The following is a 17,547-nucleotide window of genomic DNA, read 5'->3' as shown; positions in this document are numbered from 1 at the left end:
TGAAACTTATTTTCAACAAGAACTATATGATGATAATAACTTTCAGTAATAATAATAAATAAAAATCTTCAAGAAAAACAGTGTCATATGTGCAAGACTACTATCCTGAGTTTGAGGCTAGCCTGGACTACTTTGAGTATACCAGGGTAGCCATGCCTTCATTAAAGGCATGTGCCACTATGCCCAGGTAAGCAAGTTAGTTGTTACTGGTTTTTTTGTTTTGTTTTTGAGACAGGGTCTGTATCTTGGAACTTGATATGTAACCCAGGCTATCTCAAACTTGTGATCCTCCTGCCTTTTAAATACCAAGACAATAGGCATACATCATCAGGTCCATACCCTCTTGTTCCTTAAATCTGCAATGTTAGAATGCTAGAAATGAAAGCCAGGCACAGCCGTGCGCACGCCTTTAATCACAGCACTCAGGAGGCAGAGGCAGGCAGATCTCTGTGAGTTCGAGACTAGACTAGTTCCAGGATAGCCACGGCTATATTATATAGAGAGATCCTGTCTCAAAAACAAACAAAAGCTAGAAACAACCAGATTACGTATGAATGCTCACCGTGTAATTCTTTCCTATGTTTAATTTCTTTCTGGGTGTTTAATTTTTGAGGGGGTGACAAGATGAATCGGTGCTTGACAAGTCTGAGGACTGAAGTGCAAGCCCTGGATCCCATAGTGGGAGGAGAGAACTGACAGTTACAAATTGTTCTCTGACCTCCACATATGCACTGTGGGACACATGAGTGCACGCATACGCATGTACACACACACACACACACACACACACACACACACACTCACTACTCCCCCTCAATAAAATTTGAGTATGTTGGCTGGGAATGGAGCTCAGCTACAAACATTTACTTAGCATGCTCAAGGCCCTAGATTCAATCCCAGCCCCACCAGAAAAAGGAAAAAGAAAGTGGCAACAAACATTGCTGTGCATGGTGGTGCATGTCTTTAATCCTAGCACTAGGGTGCTGGAGGCAGGGGGATCAGGAGCTTAAGGCCATCCTTGACTATATATCAATTGTAAGGCCAGCCTGGGCTACATGAGCCCCGTCTCAAAACAGCAAACAAAACCAAAATCTCTGGATTAATGTTGTTGGTACTGTCATATTTTTAAGTACTGTTCAAATTTACTCTGGTGAGGTCCTCCTAACTGCCCACACATAGTAGATGGTAGATGGTTAGTAAACATCTGTGAGAGAGTGAGTGAGTGAGGGAGTGATATGCAGATATCCATAGATAGCCTAGTGGAACAAGACACTATGCTGTTCCTGATGCAATGCAGCAGGCAGTACACACAGCAGGACAACGTTCTTCCCAAGGAATCTGAACCAGCTTTCAGTACTTATCAACCACACACATAACACGACATCCATGAGGAGAGGAGACACCTGAAATGTATATAAATGGTCCAGCAAAGAAGGTAAGTGGAATAGAAAAAAGCAGGAGCTGGTCTTAAAGCTGGATGCTGAGTTCATCTGTGTAAAATTCCTATGAAGACAAGACTGATGTTTTTAAATTTACAAGGTATATTAAGAGCTGAGCACAGCGGTAGATGAATGCTTAGAATGCACAGCCCTAAGTTGGATCCCCAGCATCAAAAGTTAAACAAGGGGGGTGAAATTGGGGTCGAGATGTGTTGTCTGAGAGAAGTATTTATTTCAAAAGAAAAAGTTAAATAAATAAATGAAAAGTACATTAGTAAACAAATGAAAATAAAAATGATGTGCATGACCTCTCCACCCCTCAGTGATTATCACTATTTTTGTGTACACAGTTTTACACACAATAGAGAAATACATTCTTAGGGCTGGAGAGATGGCCCAGAGGTTAGGAGCACTTGCTGTTCTTGCAGAGAAGCCAGGTTTAGTCCCCAGCACCCATCGGGTGGCTCACAACCACCTATACCTTCAACTCAGGGGATCTGATGACTTCTTCTAGCCTTCAAGGGTACCTGCACTTGTGCACATAATCACACAAAGACACACATAAATACACATTAAAAATATTTTTTAAAAGAGAACTATATTTTAAGTTTTTGAAAAATGAAGGCATTTCAAAATACAGTGAAGAGAGATAAATGTCCTCATACAATTCACCCCGTCTAGAGCGGCCATTGCACCCTCCTTGATATGCATTTCCCTAGACCTATTTTCTTTGGGGTTTTGTTGTTGTTTTAAGAATTTTTTTTATAGAATTTCATACTGAATGCTGTATTTACCCATTTACACATCTCCAATTCCTCCCATCTCTCTCCCATTCCTTTTGAAATTCATAATCCTTAATTATTATTGTCACGCACACACAACGTACTCAGCTATTTAGTGTTGTTCCTGTGTACATGAGTTAAAGGCTGACCACTTGGGATCTAGATTTATTTAGAGCTCCTTCACAGAACAAGGCATGAGATAGGGAAAACTAAATATTGGTTCATGCCTCATCATTTTCCTTAATGTATCTGAAGATCTTACCTGAGAAGTGCTAATGGTTTTAGCTCTTTTTAATGAAGAAGACTGACAAATTATGAAGACATCTGTGGTGGTTTGAATGAGAATGGCCCTCGTAGGCTCATATATTTGAATGCTTAGACCTCACATAGTGGAACTGTTTGGGAAGGATTAGGAGGTATGGTCTTGTTGGAGGAGGTATGTTGCTGGGGGTAGGTTTTGAGGTTTTTAAAAGTCTGTGTCATTCTGAGTTAGCTCTCTCTCTCTCTCTCTCTCTCTCTCTCTCTCTCTCTCTCTCTCTCTCTCTCTCTCTCTCTCTCTCTCTCTGACTCATGGTTATTGCCTCAGCATGTAAGCTCTCAATTACTGCTCCAGCATCATGCCTGCCTGTTGCCATGCTCCCCACCATGGTTGTCATGGATTCTAACTCTCTGGAACCATGAGTCCTCAAATTACTTTCTTTTTTAAGTTGCCTTGGCATGGTGTTTTGTCATGGCAATATGGCAATAGCAAAGTAGCTAAAACCACATCACAAGATATTTACTCTGTTAGTAATAAATACTGAGATCAGGTGAACTTTTTTCCCTGCAGAAAACAGTTTTGGAATAATCCTCCTCCTAAGCACCTCTGTTAGGAGAGATATTTCTAGAACTGGTTCCCAGGAGAGGAACAGAGAGGCCCACAAAGCCCTTTGCCAATTTGCATTCCATCAACAGGATCTCACCTTCGGTTTTCTTGTCTAAACTATAAGCCATATCATAAATATGGTAGAATACATGGTGCACATTAAAGTCTGTAATTTCAGCACTTGGGAGACTGAGGCAGGAGAATCATGATAAGTTTGAAGCCAGCATGGGCCACATAGTGAGTCCTTGTCTCAAAACAACAACAAACAAAACAAAAGAAAACCTTGCATGCACATTACGTATGTTTTAGAGAACTGTATAGTCAACATCTATGAAATATCTCCCTGGACAAGAAAAACGCCCTTGCTAGAGGTGTGTGGAACTCCCACGCCTCTCTGCAGGCACACAAGCAAGTCCCAGATGACCAGGTCTCCTGCCCTGCCCTGCAGCCTCTCCATGTGCTCTTCTCATATGCTTCCCAACGTGTCTGGCTCCACCCGCCTCTGCACACCCAGAGTGCTGGGACTGAAGATATGTGCCACCATGCCCAGCTAGCCTCACTCATTTTAACGCTGCATATTATTTCACTGTGCCACTGTACCATGATTTGTGTCTATGTTTCTGGCAATGGACATGTAGGTTGGTTCTAAGCTGGGGTTGTTGCCAAGTTACCAGGCAGATCCTTACAGATGTAGGTGAGGCACATAAGGAAGAGGCTCTAGGATTTGTATTTAGAAATAAAACCTGGCCAGGTGGTGGCATATGCCTTTAATCCCAGCACTTGGGAGGCAGAGGCAGGCAGATCTCTGTGAGTTTGAGGCCAGCCTGGGCTACAGAGTGAGTTCCAGGAAAGGCTCCAAAGCTACATAGAGAAACCCTGTCTCGAAAAACAAACAAACAAACAAATAAATAAATAAGATAGAAATAAAACCTGATGAGCCAAAAGGTAAGTATATTGTCACTTTTATCAGAAATACTGTTTCCAAACTGGACATACCGTTTACAGCGATGGGCTAAAGTACTCTGGTCTTTCTACACTTATATTCCCAGTAAGTTTTAAAATGGAATCACATTGCAGATATCATAACTGTTCTTCATACTTAATATGCTGACATCTAAGTTCTTAAATAGCCTCTTATATTTTTAAAAAATTTATTTAGTTTTTATTTATGTGCATATATGTGAGCCTGGCACAGAGGCCAGAAGAGGGCATCAGATCCTCTAGGTCTGGAGTCACAGGCTGTTGTGAGTGGCTTTGTAGGTGCTGGGAAACAAACCCAGGTCCTATGAATGAGCAGTAAGGGTTCAACTGCTGGCCATTTCTCCAGCCCCAGTTCTTTCATATTTTAGTGGCTGCAGAGCATTCCACATTATGGATCTACCTAGGGGGAAGAAAACAGTGTTTTTCTCCCCCTACTGGAGATGGAACCCATGGCTTAGGCCCCATACATGTGTGGGAAGCAAGTGCTCCATCACTGAACTGCCCCCAGTCCCCAGTCTTTAAAGCAGTATCAAGAATTTCTCATCTTTTTCCATGTTCTGCTTTAATAAGCAATTCTGAGATGAATATTCAGAGTTCTACTCATCATTTTATTAGCATAATCATCTAGCAGAATTCCTGATCTAAAAGGTATGAAAAAATTTCAATCTATTAATGTAGTCTTTTCATATCACATATATATATATATCCTCCTGCATACTTAAATCATCTCTACATTACTTATACTCCCCAATGCAATGTAAGTGCTGTACAAATAGAGAACTGTTTCATTTAGAGAATACTGACAATGAAAAAGTCTGTGAATGTTTAGTCCATATGAAATGGGCATTCACAATTGTTTCTGGTCCTAGTTGGTGGGATCCACAAGTGTGGAACCCACACATGCAGAGAGCTGATTCAAACACACAAACAATCTGACTGGTTCTAAGATAGTCAATCCCATTCCCATTACAGTTATTAACAGATTAATAACATTATACATGTTTCTGGGGTTCTATGAATGCCTTCAATTGCCCACAGATGCAGAGGATGCCAGTGTGAGATTATATTTAATATTGGTAAGAATGAAAGGCCCAAGGGACAGCTCAGCAGTTAAGAACACATACTGTGTCTTGCAGAGGACACCTAGACGGAGCAGCTCACAACCCCCTATGCTTCTGGCTCCAAGGGGATCCGACGTCTCTGGAATCCACCAGCATCTGCACTTACGTGCACATACCCACCCACCCACAGACACACATACCTAACAAAAACTAAAATAATTTTCTTAAAAAAGAATGAAAGAAAACAGGTTTGAATTATAAAATCTGTGTTTCCCAAGGAATGGAATTTCCTTTTTTTCTGTGGGTGTTCACCTTCTTTTTCTTATTCATTTGTAAAGGCCTTTATAGAATGAAAATATGAACTGTCATTTGTCATAGATGCTGCTGTTTCATCCAGCTTATCTCACTCTTTTTCCCACTTTGGTTTACTTTTTTATTGAATTTATTCATTTTATTTACTTCGTTTGTTTGTTTTGAAACAGGGTCTCTCTACATAGCTTTGACTGGCCTTGAACTCAACAAAGATCTGCCTACCTCTGCCTCCTGGGTGTTGGGATTAAAAGTATGTGCCACCATACCTGGCTCATTTCATTTATTTTATTTTCCAAACTGGACATACCACCTTACAGCAATGAACTAAGGCTGTGTGTTTCGTCTGTATGCATGTATGTACACCATGTGCACTTAGTACCCCAGAAGCCAAAGTGCTGGGAGTATACATAGACATGTGTTATGCTGCTTTCCTTTTTCTTTTCTTTTCTTCTCTTCTCTTCTTTTCTTTTCTGAGACAGGGCCTTACTATGTAGTCCTGGCTAGCCACAAACTCAGAGATCTACCTGCCTCCGTCTCCTGAGTGCTGGGATCAAGTCACCACATCCAGCTTACTTTTCAATTTCCTTTATCGTTTCTACCTCTCATTTAAAAGTCTTCTACCTATTCCTAAAATTATATTAATATTTACCCATATTTCAGCTGAGTAAATTTCAAATTTTAAAATCTGAACTTTCAAAGCTTTTACGAAAAGCTCTGAATGTCCCTCTTGCTTATGAGCCTGTGAGACTTATGGAAGTTTTGTCTGTATAATTCTGGAAATGACTGTGGACACTTGTCCAGTCTGTTCTGTGGGATAAAAGTCTGACACACTGACTCAATCCAGCATCCTGATCATTCTGCTCAATTCCTCTTCCAAACTCACTAATTCTTTTTGATCTGTTAAAGCTAGAGTGCTGTGGTTTTATCAGTCCTCATCATGTGTCTGACAGTCTCTTCCTTGCATACCTCAGTTGTTAGTGCCTGCCACAGGCCATTGTGGGACCCAATTTATATCAACAGAAAATACTTACTTGGGTCTCACTTCCCTGACTTGAGTTCAACTTCCTCTCATAGTCATTCTGCTACCTTTTTATTTGCATTTTCATGGGATGCCTTTTAGCTTCTCTCAATTTTAACCTTCCAAAGCAATTTTATCTTCATTGTGTTACTCCCTATGAGTGGCTGAATCTTTTACATACCAAATTTGTTTTTTTCTTTACTTAAAAAATATTCAATATGGGGAGCTAAGGTGATTTTTGATCAGCAAGTAAGTGTCCCTGCTCACCTCTGTCAGGTGCAAATAACCAGCAAAGGAGACAGCTGAGTGAGCGCCAGTCTGCCTCATCAGTGCAGAACAGGGGACGTGTGGAGGCCGGAGCCAGGGGGAGGCAGTTTGCCTTATCAGTGCAGAACAGGGGACGTGTGGAGGCCGGAGCCAGGGGGAGGCAGTTTGCCTTATCAGTGCAGAACAGAGGACGTGTGGAGGCTGGAGCAAGGGGGAGGCAGTTTGCCTTATCAGTGCAGAACAGAGGACGTGTGGAGGCCGGAGCAAGGGGGAGGCAGTTTGCCTCATCAGTGTAGAACAGAGGACGTGTGGAGGCCGGAGCAAGGGGGAGGCAGAGGCATCTGCACAGGACACACCCCGGAAAGCAGCTTATGACAACAAGAAAAACTGTCCTTATGAATTGGCAGCTTACCTACTTGCTCCCAGGGAGCAAGGGTGCATACCCATGGGACCCTGGACTTGTGAAATCACTGTCACCACCACTAGTCACCAAGATCCCAGGATGTCCTTGCCCCTGCCTCCCCAGCTGTGGGTACTTTGGACGCCCTGCAGCATTTTCTGCCCTGTTCTCAGGGCACGCTGCAGAGCAAAGCAAGACAGCTCTTCCGCTAATCCTGGTCAGAACATCCCTGCCGAAGTGCCTCAGAAGGGCACTCAGTCTGTTTTAGCTCCCATCATGTAGTACATGTATATCTGTTTTTTGTTTGGCTTTGTTTCCTTTTCATTGTTTTTGCAGAGGTCTTATTCTGTAGTCCAGGTTAGTCTGGGACTTACTATGTAGCTCAGGCTGGTCTCATACTTAGAGTGGTCCTCCTGCCGCAGCCTCCCACTTGCTGGGATAATAGGGATGAGCCACCAACCCAGCGTTTCTAGTCTACATTTGATGGCTACATCTCTGGAGTTTGGAGAGATTTGCGTCTGACGAGGTGTTAAGACGGCGTCCACTATTCCCTGGACAGCAGATGCCATGGCTTCCTGCTCCTCTCACCTTGCTCAGGAGGAAACGGCAGCTTCCCAGCATGCAAGGCCAGCTCTAATGCAGAGTCCTCTTGAGTCACAAATGGCTCAAGATTCAAGGGCAGGGACATGATGTACTGGCCAATCTGAAACAAAAGAAAGCGCTTTCAGCTTGACACTGACACACCTAGCCAATGACTCCAAAAGCTCACTTATGAGATGAGACAAAACTGCTGGACCTGGGATGCGATGCGCACCAGTGTGAGGCAGTACTAGTCATGGCAACACCTCAGAAACAACCACTGAGGGCTAGGGAGAGCCCAGCCAGAGGAGCATTGCTGCACAAGCCTGAGGGAGAACAGAGGTCTTCCCCCAGCACCCATGCCAAAAGCCAGGTGTGGTGGGCCATGCTATAATCCCAGGGCTGGGGAAACAGACAGGTGGATCCCTGGGGCTCATTAACCAGCTCAAAAACAAGGTGGCGAGCTGGTCTCTGCATACACACATACACACACACACACACACACACTGGCTGCTAGCTGGCCTCTGGTCTCCACATGCACACTCCTTACACACACACACACACACACACACACACACACACACACACACACACACACACAAACGCGCGCGCGCGCGCGCACACACACAAATGGAGGCCTGCTCCCCTCTGTAGATACATCCTTCTCAACAGTGGCTCCAATGTCCTGAAATGCATCCAGCATCACCTACTTCAATGGGGCAGTGGGTACCAAAGAACTCTGTGAGATCAAAAGTGCTGTGTACAGTTGAGGTCTCCTCACTGCGCACAGATAAGGCCACTACGGTGCTAACGCCAGCAAGTGCACTCAGTCCCGTCATTTGGACTAGCACCTGGTTCTGTTTCTCCCCCTCCAAGATGAGTTACCCAGGAGAGGGAAGGGACTACACTTGGAAGCTGCCATTCATAGCTACAGTCCAGAGAGGAAATGACATTGTAATTTCACACTAGAAGACAAAGATGGCAGAACCTTCTGGGCTGATGCAGAATCGCAAAGGGGAAACTTGTAAGGCATTTGGGGCAAGCCCACAGCTAATACAGCATTTGTCACAAGTGGACAAGACAGACACATGGTGCCACCTGTGCCGATTTCAGGCACTTCCTTCCATTACAATTCACAATTGTTTGTGTTTTAAGGCAGGTATAGAAGAACAGAAAATAATTTGGCCACCTGTTCCTTGATATCCCAAGTCAGAATTTCCAAGTAGCCTCAATTCTGACCCTTAGGGGTCACACTGGAAGAGTGGGGCACGTGTGACAGGGTCTTAGCATCTGAAATACTTATGGCTCTGCTACATTCGCCCAGGAGCTGAATGAAGATGATCCCAAACCAGGTCCCCACAGCACAAACCAGCTGGTGACTGCCCAGAAGGAATCAGAAGCCAAGGTGAGCTGTGAAATGCAGAGGCCACCTTGGAGCACACCCAAGAAGTTCTTACATTGCTGATGTACTCGAGAGGTGTGAGGCTGAAGGCAGGCAGATCATCTGTCAGGGTTTCGCCAATGCCAGCGGTGTTCCAGCTCTGGAAGGAGAGGAGAGGAGCAGTCAGCAACATGCGACCAGGCAGCCCCAGAAGGTAAGGTATACTGTGACAGTACACAGGGAGATCATGGCCTTCCTGGAGGGGTCACCCGTGGTCAGAGCGGACCTGGGGGCCTGACGCCCCCAGGCAAGCCTGGGACATCTCTTTGAACCTCCTGGAAGACTGCCATAAGGTGCAAACTTCCAACTCCCAGCCTACACAGGCACACTTACCTTCTCAGCACAACTACCAGATGGACACTGGTCACTTCTGCTTATCTAACTAGGAACATGAAATGAGTTAGGTGGCCCTCAGTCTGTGCTTTATGATGGGGTCACCATGCAAAAAGGGGGCTGAACACAGGGACTCCACTAACCTTGGCCTTCAGAACTCTAAAGAGGATGGGAACCTCTGTGTTCTTTCTCAGAGACTGCATGAGGACAGCTCCTCCTGGGAGGGAGGCCCTATAAGCCCTGTACTGCACAGAACATCCTAACGTCACTCACCAAGGCCACTCTGCCCCGAGTGAGGATGCACTGACTCCTCCATATAGCGCTGGACTGACCTGGAGCTTGGACGAAATCTAAACAACTGTCTTCTGTCCCTCAGGTCTCCCTCTGCAGAGGGAGGGGGCCTCAGCACCCCATGCAAGTGGAAACACCTCTGACATTGCTGCTTGAGCTTCCTGGTGACCTGTAAGCAGGTCCCCCGTCAGCACACATGTGCCCACAGCCTCATCTTGGCACACCTTTCAAGGAAGCCCAGCTTCTTGATTCCAGCCTGGAGAGCAAGGCCCTTCCTGGCTGGCCTCCAGGAGTAACCCTCGAGGTCACAGTGTGGCTGTTCTCAGCAGCCACCTGGTGCCAGATCCGGTTGCTTGATCCTTTAAGCAGCATTCTGGGAATGGAATGACAAAGCTAGCCCAGGGCTCTTGGCCTAAGTTAAGCTTCAACAGGCCTCTATGTCTAACTGCCAACTCTATCTAGTCTCTGTTTCTATGAAGGGCACTGGTTCTTCTCTTCCTTTTCCATTTTCTAGACTCCTTGTTCTTGTTTGAGAATCTTTTTACTCAAATATCCCATCCAGCCCCAATTAACTCCCCATACACTGTTTTACTTATTCATTATGTATTTATTTGTTTGAGATAGGGTCTCATAAACCCCAGGCTGGCCTTAAATTCACCACATAGCCAAGGCTGGCCCTGAACTCCTGATCCTTCTGCTCTACCTCCAAGTATTTGGTTTGTAAAAACATCCATCACCATGTGGTGGTGGGGAATAAACCCAAAGCATCACGAATGCTAGGAAAGCACTCTATCAATATCAATATCTATATCAAAGCATCTATATCCTTTGCTCCAAATCCACTTTAAAGGACCACTCCTCCTGCCCAGATTTAGTGTAGGGGTTCAAGTGAGAACGGCTTCCATCGGCTCACAGATTTGCATATTTAGTCCCCAGGTGATAAACTGTTTGAGAAGAATTACAAAGATGAAAGAAGAATCAGATTGTTAAAGAAAGTGTGTCATTGGGAGTGGGTTTTGAGGTTTCAAAAGCCCATGCCAGGCCCAGTGGCTCTTTGCCCGATCCCTGTGGATCAGGTAAAGTTCTCAGCTAATGCTCCAAAACCATGCACACTTGCATGCCCCATGCTCCCTGCCATGATGATAATGGACTGACCCTCTGGAACCATAAGCAAGCCCCCAGTTAAATACTTTTTTTTATGAGTTACCTTGGTCACGGTGTCCCTTCACAGCAACAGGACAGTGACTAAGACACTCACCTAGTACCCATGATGTCCAGTGTCTCATGCTAATCGTTGTCCTTGTTCTCAGAAGCTGAGGCAGCAAGGTGGCTGGATGCCCCACCTCTCCCGACCTCATCCCCTCAACCTATTCTTACTCTGTCTTGGATATGCACAGAGACAAGCTGACACTGAGGATTCTGTGTGAGATGCAAGAGTTCAGAGGTAGGATGGGTCAGGGAAGGGATCAGCCATGGGATGTAGGCAGGTGTGGAGTCACAGAAGTGAGGATGGAAAGAGAATGGAAGCTTTGCAGACCAGGCTGGGAACAGGTACCACATTCAACAAATAACCTTCTAGGGGTGAGGTGGGCAAGAAGAGGACAGCAAGGAAGGGAAGGAGCAAAAAGAGGAAGAGAAGGAGGGAGAGGAAGGGAAGACAGTCTCACTATGCAGGACTCTGGCTCCTGATCCAAATAGTGACATTTATAAGACAACTGAAAATCAGAACACAGATGAGTGATGTTGAGAAACTATTTTAGGGGTCAGAGAGATGGCTCAGCAGCTAGAGGGCTCTCCACCTAAGCCTGAGGACCTGAGTTTGATCTCTGGAACTCACATAAAGGTGGAAGGAGAGAAATGACTCCACCAAGTTTTTCTGTGGCCTCAACATACTGACTGTAGCATACATGCTACTGCACTACACACCTTCTCTCTCTCTCTCTCTCTCTCTCTCTCTCTCTCTCTCTCTCTCACACACACACACACACACACACACACACACACACACACACACACACACTAATAAAACTATCCCTCCTAGAGCCCTTTATTTGAGATGAAGCAGGGTGCTCCAGAGCTGGTCGTCGTGGATGGACAAGCCTCCCATCCTCCTCTCTACTCTGCATGTGTAAGAATTCCTGTAATAAAAAGCCTTCAAAAACATTCTCAAATCTGGACATGGTGGCACACACCTTGAATCCCAGCACTCAGGATGCAAAAGTAGACAAGTCTCTTTAAGTCTGGGGCTAGCCTGGTCTACATAGTGAGTTCTAGGCCAGCCATGGCTACATAGTGAGACTTTGTCTCAAAAGGTAAATAGTTATATAAAATAAAATAAAGGAGGTTCTCAGATTGGCCCGGGCAGCCATGGGAAGGCTAAGAGATGACACAGAGCAATGCTCTGTGAAACTGCATGCAGCAACCTCTCTGAGGGGGACTGGGAGTGAGCAAAGGGTTAGAAACAGTCTGGAGATGGTGGAAACATGAACCAGGCAGTAGTCATGACGTAGAAGGTCCCAAAGTGGCATTGTGGACGAGGACAGAGGTGAGAAATGACACAGAGCCAAGACCACCATGGCCGCCAGCCATCAAGAGAGCAAGGGCTACGGGTTGGAGAAAGGCTTCTGAGAGGAAGCAGAAAGAGCCTCAAGAAAACAGTCAGGGACCAGAGGGAGGAGGGGGAGGTGGGAAAGGTCAGAGAAGGGTCGAGATGGAATGGCCTGGACTGGGAAGGTCCCAGAAAGCAGGCAAGTAAGGCTCGCTTGAAGAGGGCAACGCGGAAATGGTGTAGATTATTTCTTAATTGTTCAAGATTTATTTAAACTGCCCTTCAAAAGGGCTTTTCTACTCATCTGTCAGCAGGTAATACAGGTAAACGTCAATAATCTATTCTGAATTGAACATGGTGTTGGTTAATAGTCTTAAAATACAAAGGGGCAATACAATTTACCTGCCAACGTTCAACACAAACATCAGTGACCAGGGTTTTCTTTTCAAGTCCTCCAGGCTCAAGTGTTTGCCTTTGTATTGTGTGTTGGATGCTGGCTCCCACACAAGTCTTTCTAATCACCAAAGCTAACCTGGTCTATCCCAGTGTCCCAGTACTGTGGTAAAGCCTGAACCAAAAGTGGGGATTCCAGCAACTGGGCTATGAGTCACAACAAGGAACTCTGGAAAGCAGAAATGGAGGCGAAAGGACAGGTGGGCGCCTGTTTCAGGCTGGAATTGACACAGTGTGGACCGACAGCTGTGAAGTGAGGCCAATGTCTTACACTATGACAAAAATAACACAGTAAGAACACAGGCCCGCAGGATGGCTCAGTGGTAAAGTGCTTGCTATGAGAGCCTGGAGACACAAGTCCTACCGTTTCGTTTAGTTTCTCTTCAATTTTAGTTAGTTTAATCCAAATAAGACTTAATCTGTATAATCTATATGCATGTTGCGTTTTGGTTTGGTTTGGTTTAGTTTTTTGTTTTTTTGTTTTTTGTTTTTTTTGGTTTTTCGAGACAGGGTTTCTCTGTGTAGCTTTGCGCCTTTCCTGGAGCTCGCTCTGCAGACCAGGCTGGCCTCGAACTCACAAAGATTCACCTGCCTCTGCCTCCCAAGTGCTGGGATTAAAGGCATGCACCACCACCGCCTGGCTTGGTTTAGTTTTTGAGATAAAGTCTCACTATATAGCCTATGGCTGTCGTAAAGCTCACTTTGTAGCCCAGGTTGGCCTTGAACCCATAGAGATCTGCCTGCGACTGCCTTCTGAGTGCTGGGATCAAAGGAGTGTAACACTCTTTTAAAGAAAACATGTATAATATAGCTCCATGTGTCCTTTGGGTCCATTTCTATCTCAGCCTGAGACACACTTGAGTAAGCAGGTCATTGGGATTGCATGCTACTCACATTTTAGATGGTGACATTTTAAAGGGATTTAAATGAATATGAATATAATTTTACTTTAAAGATCTAATTAAGCCCTTTCTCTTAGAAAATGAGAAGCACAGCTAACTGGAGGTGTATGCCTATAACTCCAGATTTAAGAGGCTGAGACAGGAGGCTCATTAGTTTGAGATCAGCTTAGGAGACCTTGTCTCAAAACACAGGTGTGGGGGGTGGGGTGGGATGAGGAAGTCCCTGGAGAGACGTCTTAGCAGTCAAGAGCACTTGCTGCTCTTGCAGAGGACCCAGGTTCAGTTTCCAGCACTCACGTGGTGGCTCATAACCATCTGTAACTCCAGTTTCAAGGGATCCAGTCCCATCTTCTGGCCTCTGTGGGTACTGTACACACATGGTACATGTACATACACACATTTATACACATAAAATAAAAATAAATTTCAAACATTTATATAAACAAATATTTATTTTTATTTTACATTTATATTTATTTTATTATATGCATACGTGTATGTATATGTTTTCTGATATATATCATATATATATATTATATATATATATTTATAACATATATCAAAACACAGACTCATAGAAAGGAAGAAAACTATCATTTACTGAACATCCATTATGTGGGGATGCGATGCTAAAATCTGCCATACGCTACCCACAGGATGGAGACCTGTGTCCGCAGGGCCCACAGAAGGCTGGGAAGCCGGCACTGAGCACCCGGCCTCCACATCACCTCTGCTGCAGCTCTCTCCAGTGCTGCCCTCAGTGCTAGAAGCACAAACTCCAACTAGAGTTGACACCACCGAATCTCACGGAATGAAATCAGAGTCTCGGGGTGGAATGAACATCAGACCCACAGAGGGGCTGAGACTTGACCAAGGCTATCCAGGGGCTCTTCACACAATTTCTAGAGGGCAGCAGAAAGCCATGGCCTTGTAACTATACCATGCGAGTCATTGCGTTTCCTGAAAGGACCTGTGTGCCCTAAGAGGCACAGACGTAATGGGCTTTCCCAAACATTATCTCCCACAGAAGTAGAACTGCACAGACTGGGGAGCTGGTGAGACAACTGACCAGGGTGCTGTCCTGCCTAGTAACCCAGAAGAAAGCAACGGGATCTGAACCAGGGAGAGACAGAAGAGCGGAGAAGATGTGACCGCTGGGCAGCTCCTCCAAAGGCAACTGGGACAAGCAGAGAAGGGGAAGTGGGCATGAGGCAAGGGCAGGGAGACCACTCTGACACAGGCACACCGGATGTATGGAGGAAGAAGGTAGCAGCTCAGAGCAGGATGTGGCCTGCAATCCTAGCACCGCCCAACTAAGGCAGAAGGTCACAACTTCAAGGTCAGCCAGGGCAACAGAGCCAGTGAACAAGCAAAAGAGGCCTCCTCGGAAACAGGATCAAGGCAGATAAGGCATTCTCCTGCCCAAGAGCCGGAACTGTTCCCTCTAGCAGGACCACCCAACATCAGAAGACAGGAGCTCTGTGGACCAGGGGTCACAGCAGCACACAGCCTCCCTTACCCCCTGAAAAGGCAGAAAAGACAGGCCTGCCAGTGGGAAAGGTCAACAAGCAATACTGACAAGCTTCAGAAAGCTGAGCATGACGGTATACACCTGCAGTCATAGCACTTTGGAGGCTGAGGCAGAGGATGTTGAGATTCAGGCCAGTCTGAGCTACATGGTAAGACCCTGTCTCAGATAATGACAACCCACCACCACCATCACCACCATCATCACCACCACCATCACCACCATCATCACCACCATCATCATCATCACCATCATCATCTTATAAAATGGCCTCTCAATAGAGTGTTTGAGTAACTACAATTAAGATGAGAAATTCATGCCAAGCCAGAGACTGAAATGACAAAGTGACTCTGCTGACCCACCCTCCCATCCCCCCACCCCACCCCACCCACATCTCATGGCGGGGAGGGAGAAGATCCTGGCATAGGTCGAGCATATGCAGAACCCAGGAGCATAGACATTGCAGTCAGTGGAACTTACATCCATCCTGGAAACGAGCAGCAGCTGCTGTTTGATGCGCAGGAAGACCGAGTCGAAAGCCAGCTGGTGGGCCTGCTGATTCAGCCGGGTCAGGGCTGTGCGTGATGCAGACAGCAGGTTGTGATTACTGGACCCCTTCTCCTGAGACAGGAAAAGGCAAAGGCAGTTAAGTCCCCAAACGAGGTCATCAGCTAGTTAGAAGTGTTGAAGAGTAACTAAGTGGGACATAGTGAATGGCTTCTACAATAGTGGTCCCCATACCTGACTATGCCCCCCTCACCCCCCAGGAAAAGGCTGACTGGAAGATTCACAAGCTCCAAAATACTGAACTCATGAGGATTGACATCACTTCCCAGGTGACTCTGACGCATTTTTCCAACATGAGTTTACGGATTTGCAGTTTAGGAAAACCTAACTTGTGACTATCCCTTGGGGACTGAGGAGGAGTGGGAAAGATCGTGTCCTCACATATAAACAAGAGTGATGGGCAGAACTCTGATTCCCAGAGAGGTCAGGTCAGTCACCCCTGGCTGAAAGCCAGAGTATGTACAACCTGTATGAGTCCTGGGAATCCATACAGCCTGAGAAAATACAGGGATGGAAAATGTAACCTTAGTTCTTATGATTATAAATGGACCGATTACAACAGACATAAATCAGATTAGCAATAAAGATAAACAGAGCTGGTTTAACTTAATCTCAGAAACATGGATGAATGCGTTTGGAGAATTGCTTTAAGAAGTGTGTTTGTCAAGCTCAAATGCAGCCTGTGGTGGGCCAAGGTGCAGAGATGGGGAGACTCTCGGGAAACAAGAGTGGGGCCTCAATGCACTGTACAATGCACTGTGCACCCCGGAGCACTGTACCAGCAGGAGAGCTGCAGACTGCATCTGGTGGCATAAGAATATATGGAGGGGTGCTCTGACCCTGATGCCCACAGTCCTCTTACAACCCTGCGGGGCATGCCTAGGAGCTAGGTGACTCACTCCATTTTCTGGGAAGTCCTCTTGTCCCTGGATCCAAGGGGCCTAAAGCTCAAAGCCAAGGTCAGCTTCATGGCAGACAGACCAAGGCTTCAAAGACTACCCAGAAGGGGACCCCACTCCCAAAATGCTCCTTTTTACAGGCTCACTCTAACTGCAGACAGTACACATCTGATCCCCTGGCCGCCACTCAGTAAAGGGGATTGTCACTACATAAGGACCAGGGGTTCCCACTGCCGTTGTCTCATAGACAAGTTTATCTCTAAACGGAGCAACAGTAAGCTTCCTGGACAATTCTCAAGCCTGGCTTTCATCCATAAAAAGACCCATTCACCCGACTCCTACAGCTTTATCTCAGTGAGTTCCAACCCAGTGGCGGTTACCAGCTCCTTAAAACCTCACATACAGGAGACAGAGAGAGAAGGCAGGGCCTGCAAACAGAGACAGAAAACCTGGCACCAGGGGAGAGAGAGTGACATGGAAAGGTTTCATTTGTAAGAGTGCTGCTGGGCTGATCTCATACCTTGAGGGTATAAAGTATTTCCATTAAACTGGCATATTCAGCAGGGTTATCTTTCTGGAGGTAATTATATTCCTGCCATGGGTTCTTGGCAGGGCTCTTCTTGTCTGTCAAGATGCTGTCTTGGAATCCTGCCAGGCTCCGAGGGCTGTAGGAGTCAGACAGATACTTCCCTGCTGTGGACAGGACCCTGAAAGGAAAGTGGTAAGCATTGTGCCCAGAGCTGGCTGTACTGAGTTTCTTCCTAAATGGAGGACATCCTAGGAGGTAGACAGAATTAAGGTCTGCTTTATACGGAAACGAAGACATCTTTCTTCATTTAAGAATGAGCTGGGCCTCAGATGCAGAAAAGAAACCAGGGTTA

General features: G+C 45.8%; 1 protein-coding gene across 5 annotated transcripts in view; it reads right to left on the bottom strand.

The window, feature by feature from the left end:
• The window catches only part of Cog7 (component of oligomeric golgi complex 7), a 109,931-nt gene that overhangs the window by 45,836 nt on the left and 46,548 nt on the right, over positions 1–17,547 (bottom strand). For all 5 annotated transcript variants that reach the window (XM_052761300.1, XM_052761304.1, XM_052761303.1 and 2 more), the window contains exons 12-15: positions 17,187–17,373; positions 15,681–15,821; positions 9,162–9,245; positions 7,714–7,828 (exon numbers count right to left, since the gene is read on the bottom strand). In XM_052761300.1, the coding sequence (XP_052617260.1) occupies positions 7,714–7,828; positions 9,162–9,245; positions 15,681–15,821; positions 17,187–17,373 (527 nt within the window). The remainder of the gene's footprint in view (positions 1–7,713; positions 7,829–9,161; positions 9,246–15,680; positions 15,822–17,186; positions 17,374–17,547) is intronic.

The sequence above is a fragment of the Peromyscus californicus genome, unplaced genomic scaffold, assembly GCF_007827085.1.
Source record: "Peromyscus californicus insignis strain IS unplaced genomic scaffold, ASM782708v3 Scaffold_4__1_contigs__length_199733344, whole genome shotgun sequence".
Classification (NCBI taxonomy): Eukaryota; Metazoa; Chordata; class Mammalia; order Rodentia; family Cricetidae; genus Peromyscus; species Peromyscus californicus.
Note: the sequence above shows the minus strand (reverse complement) of the source record. Positions and strands in the feature narration are given on the sequence as shown.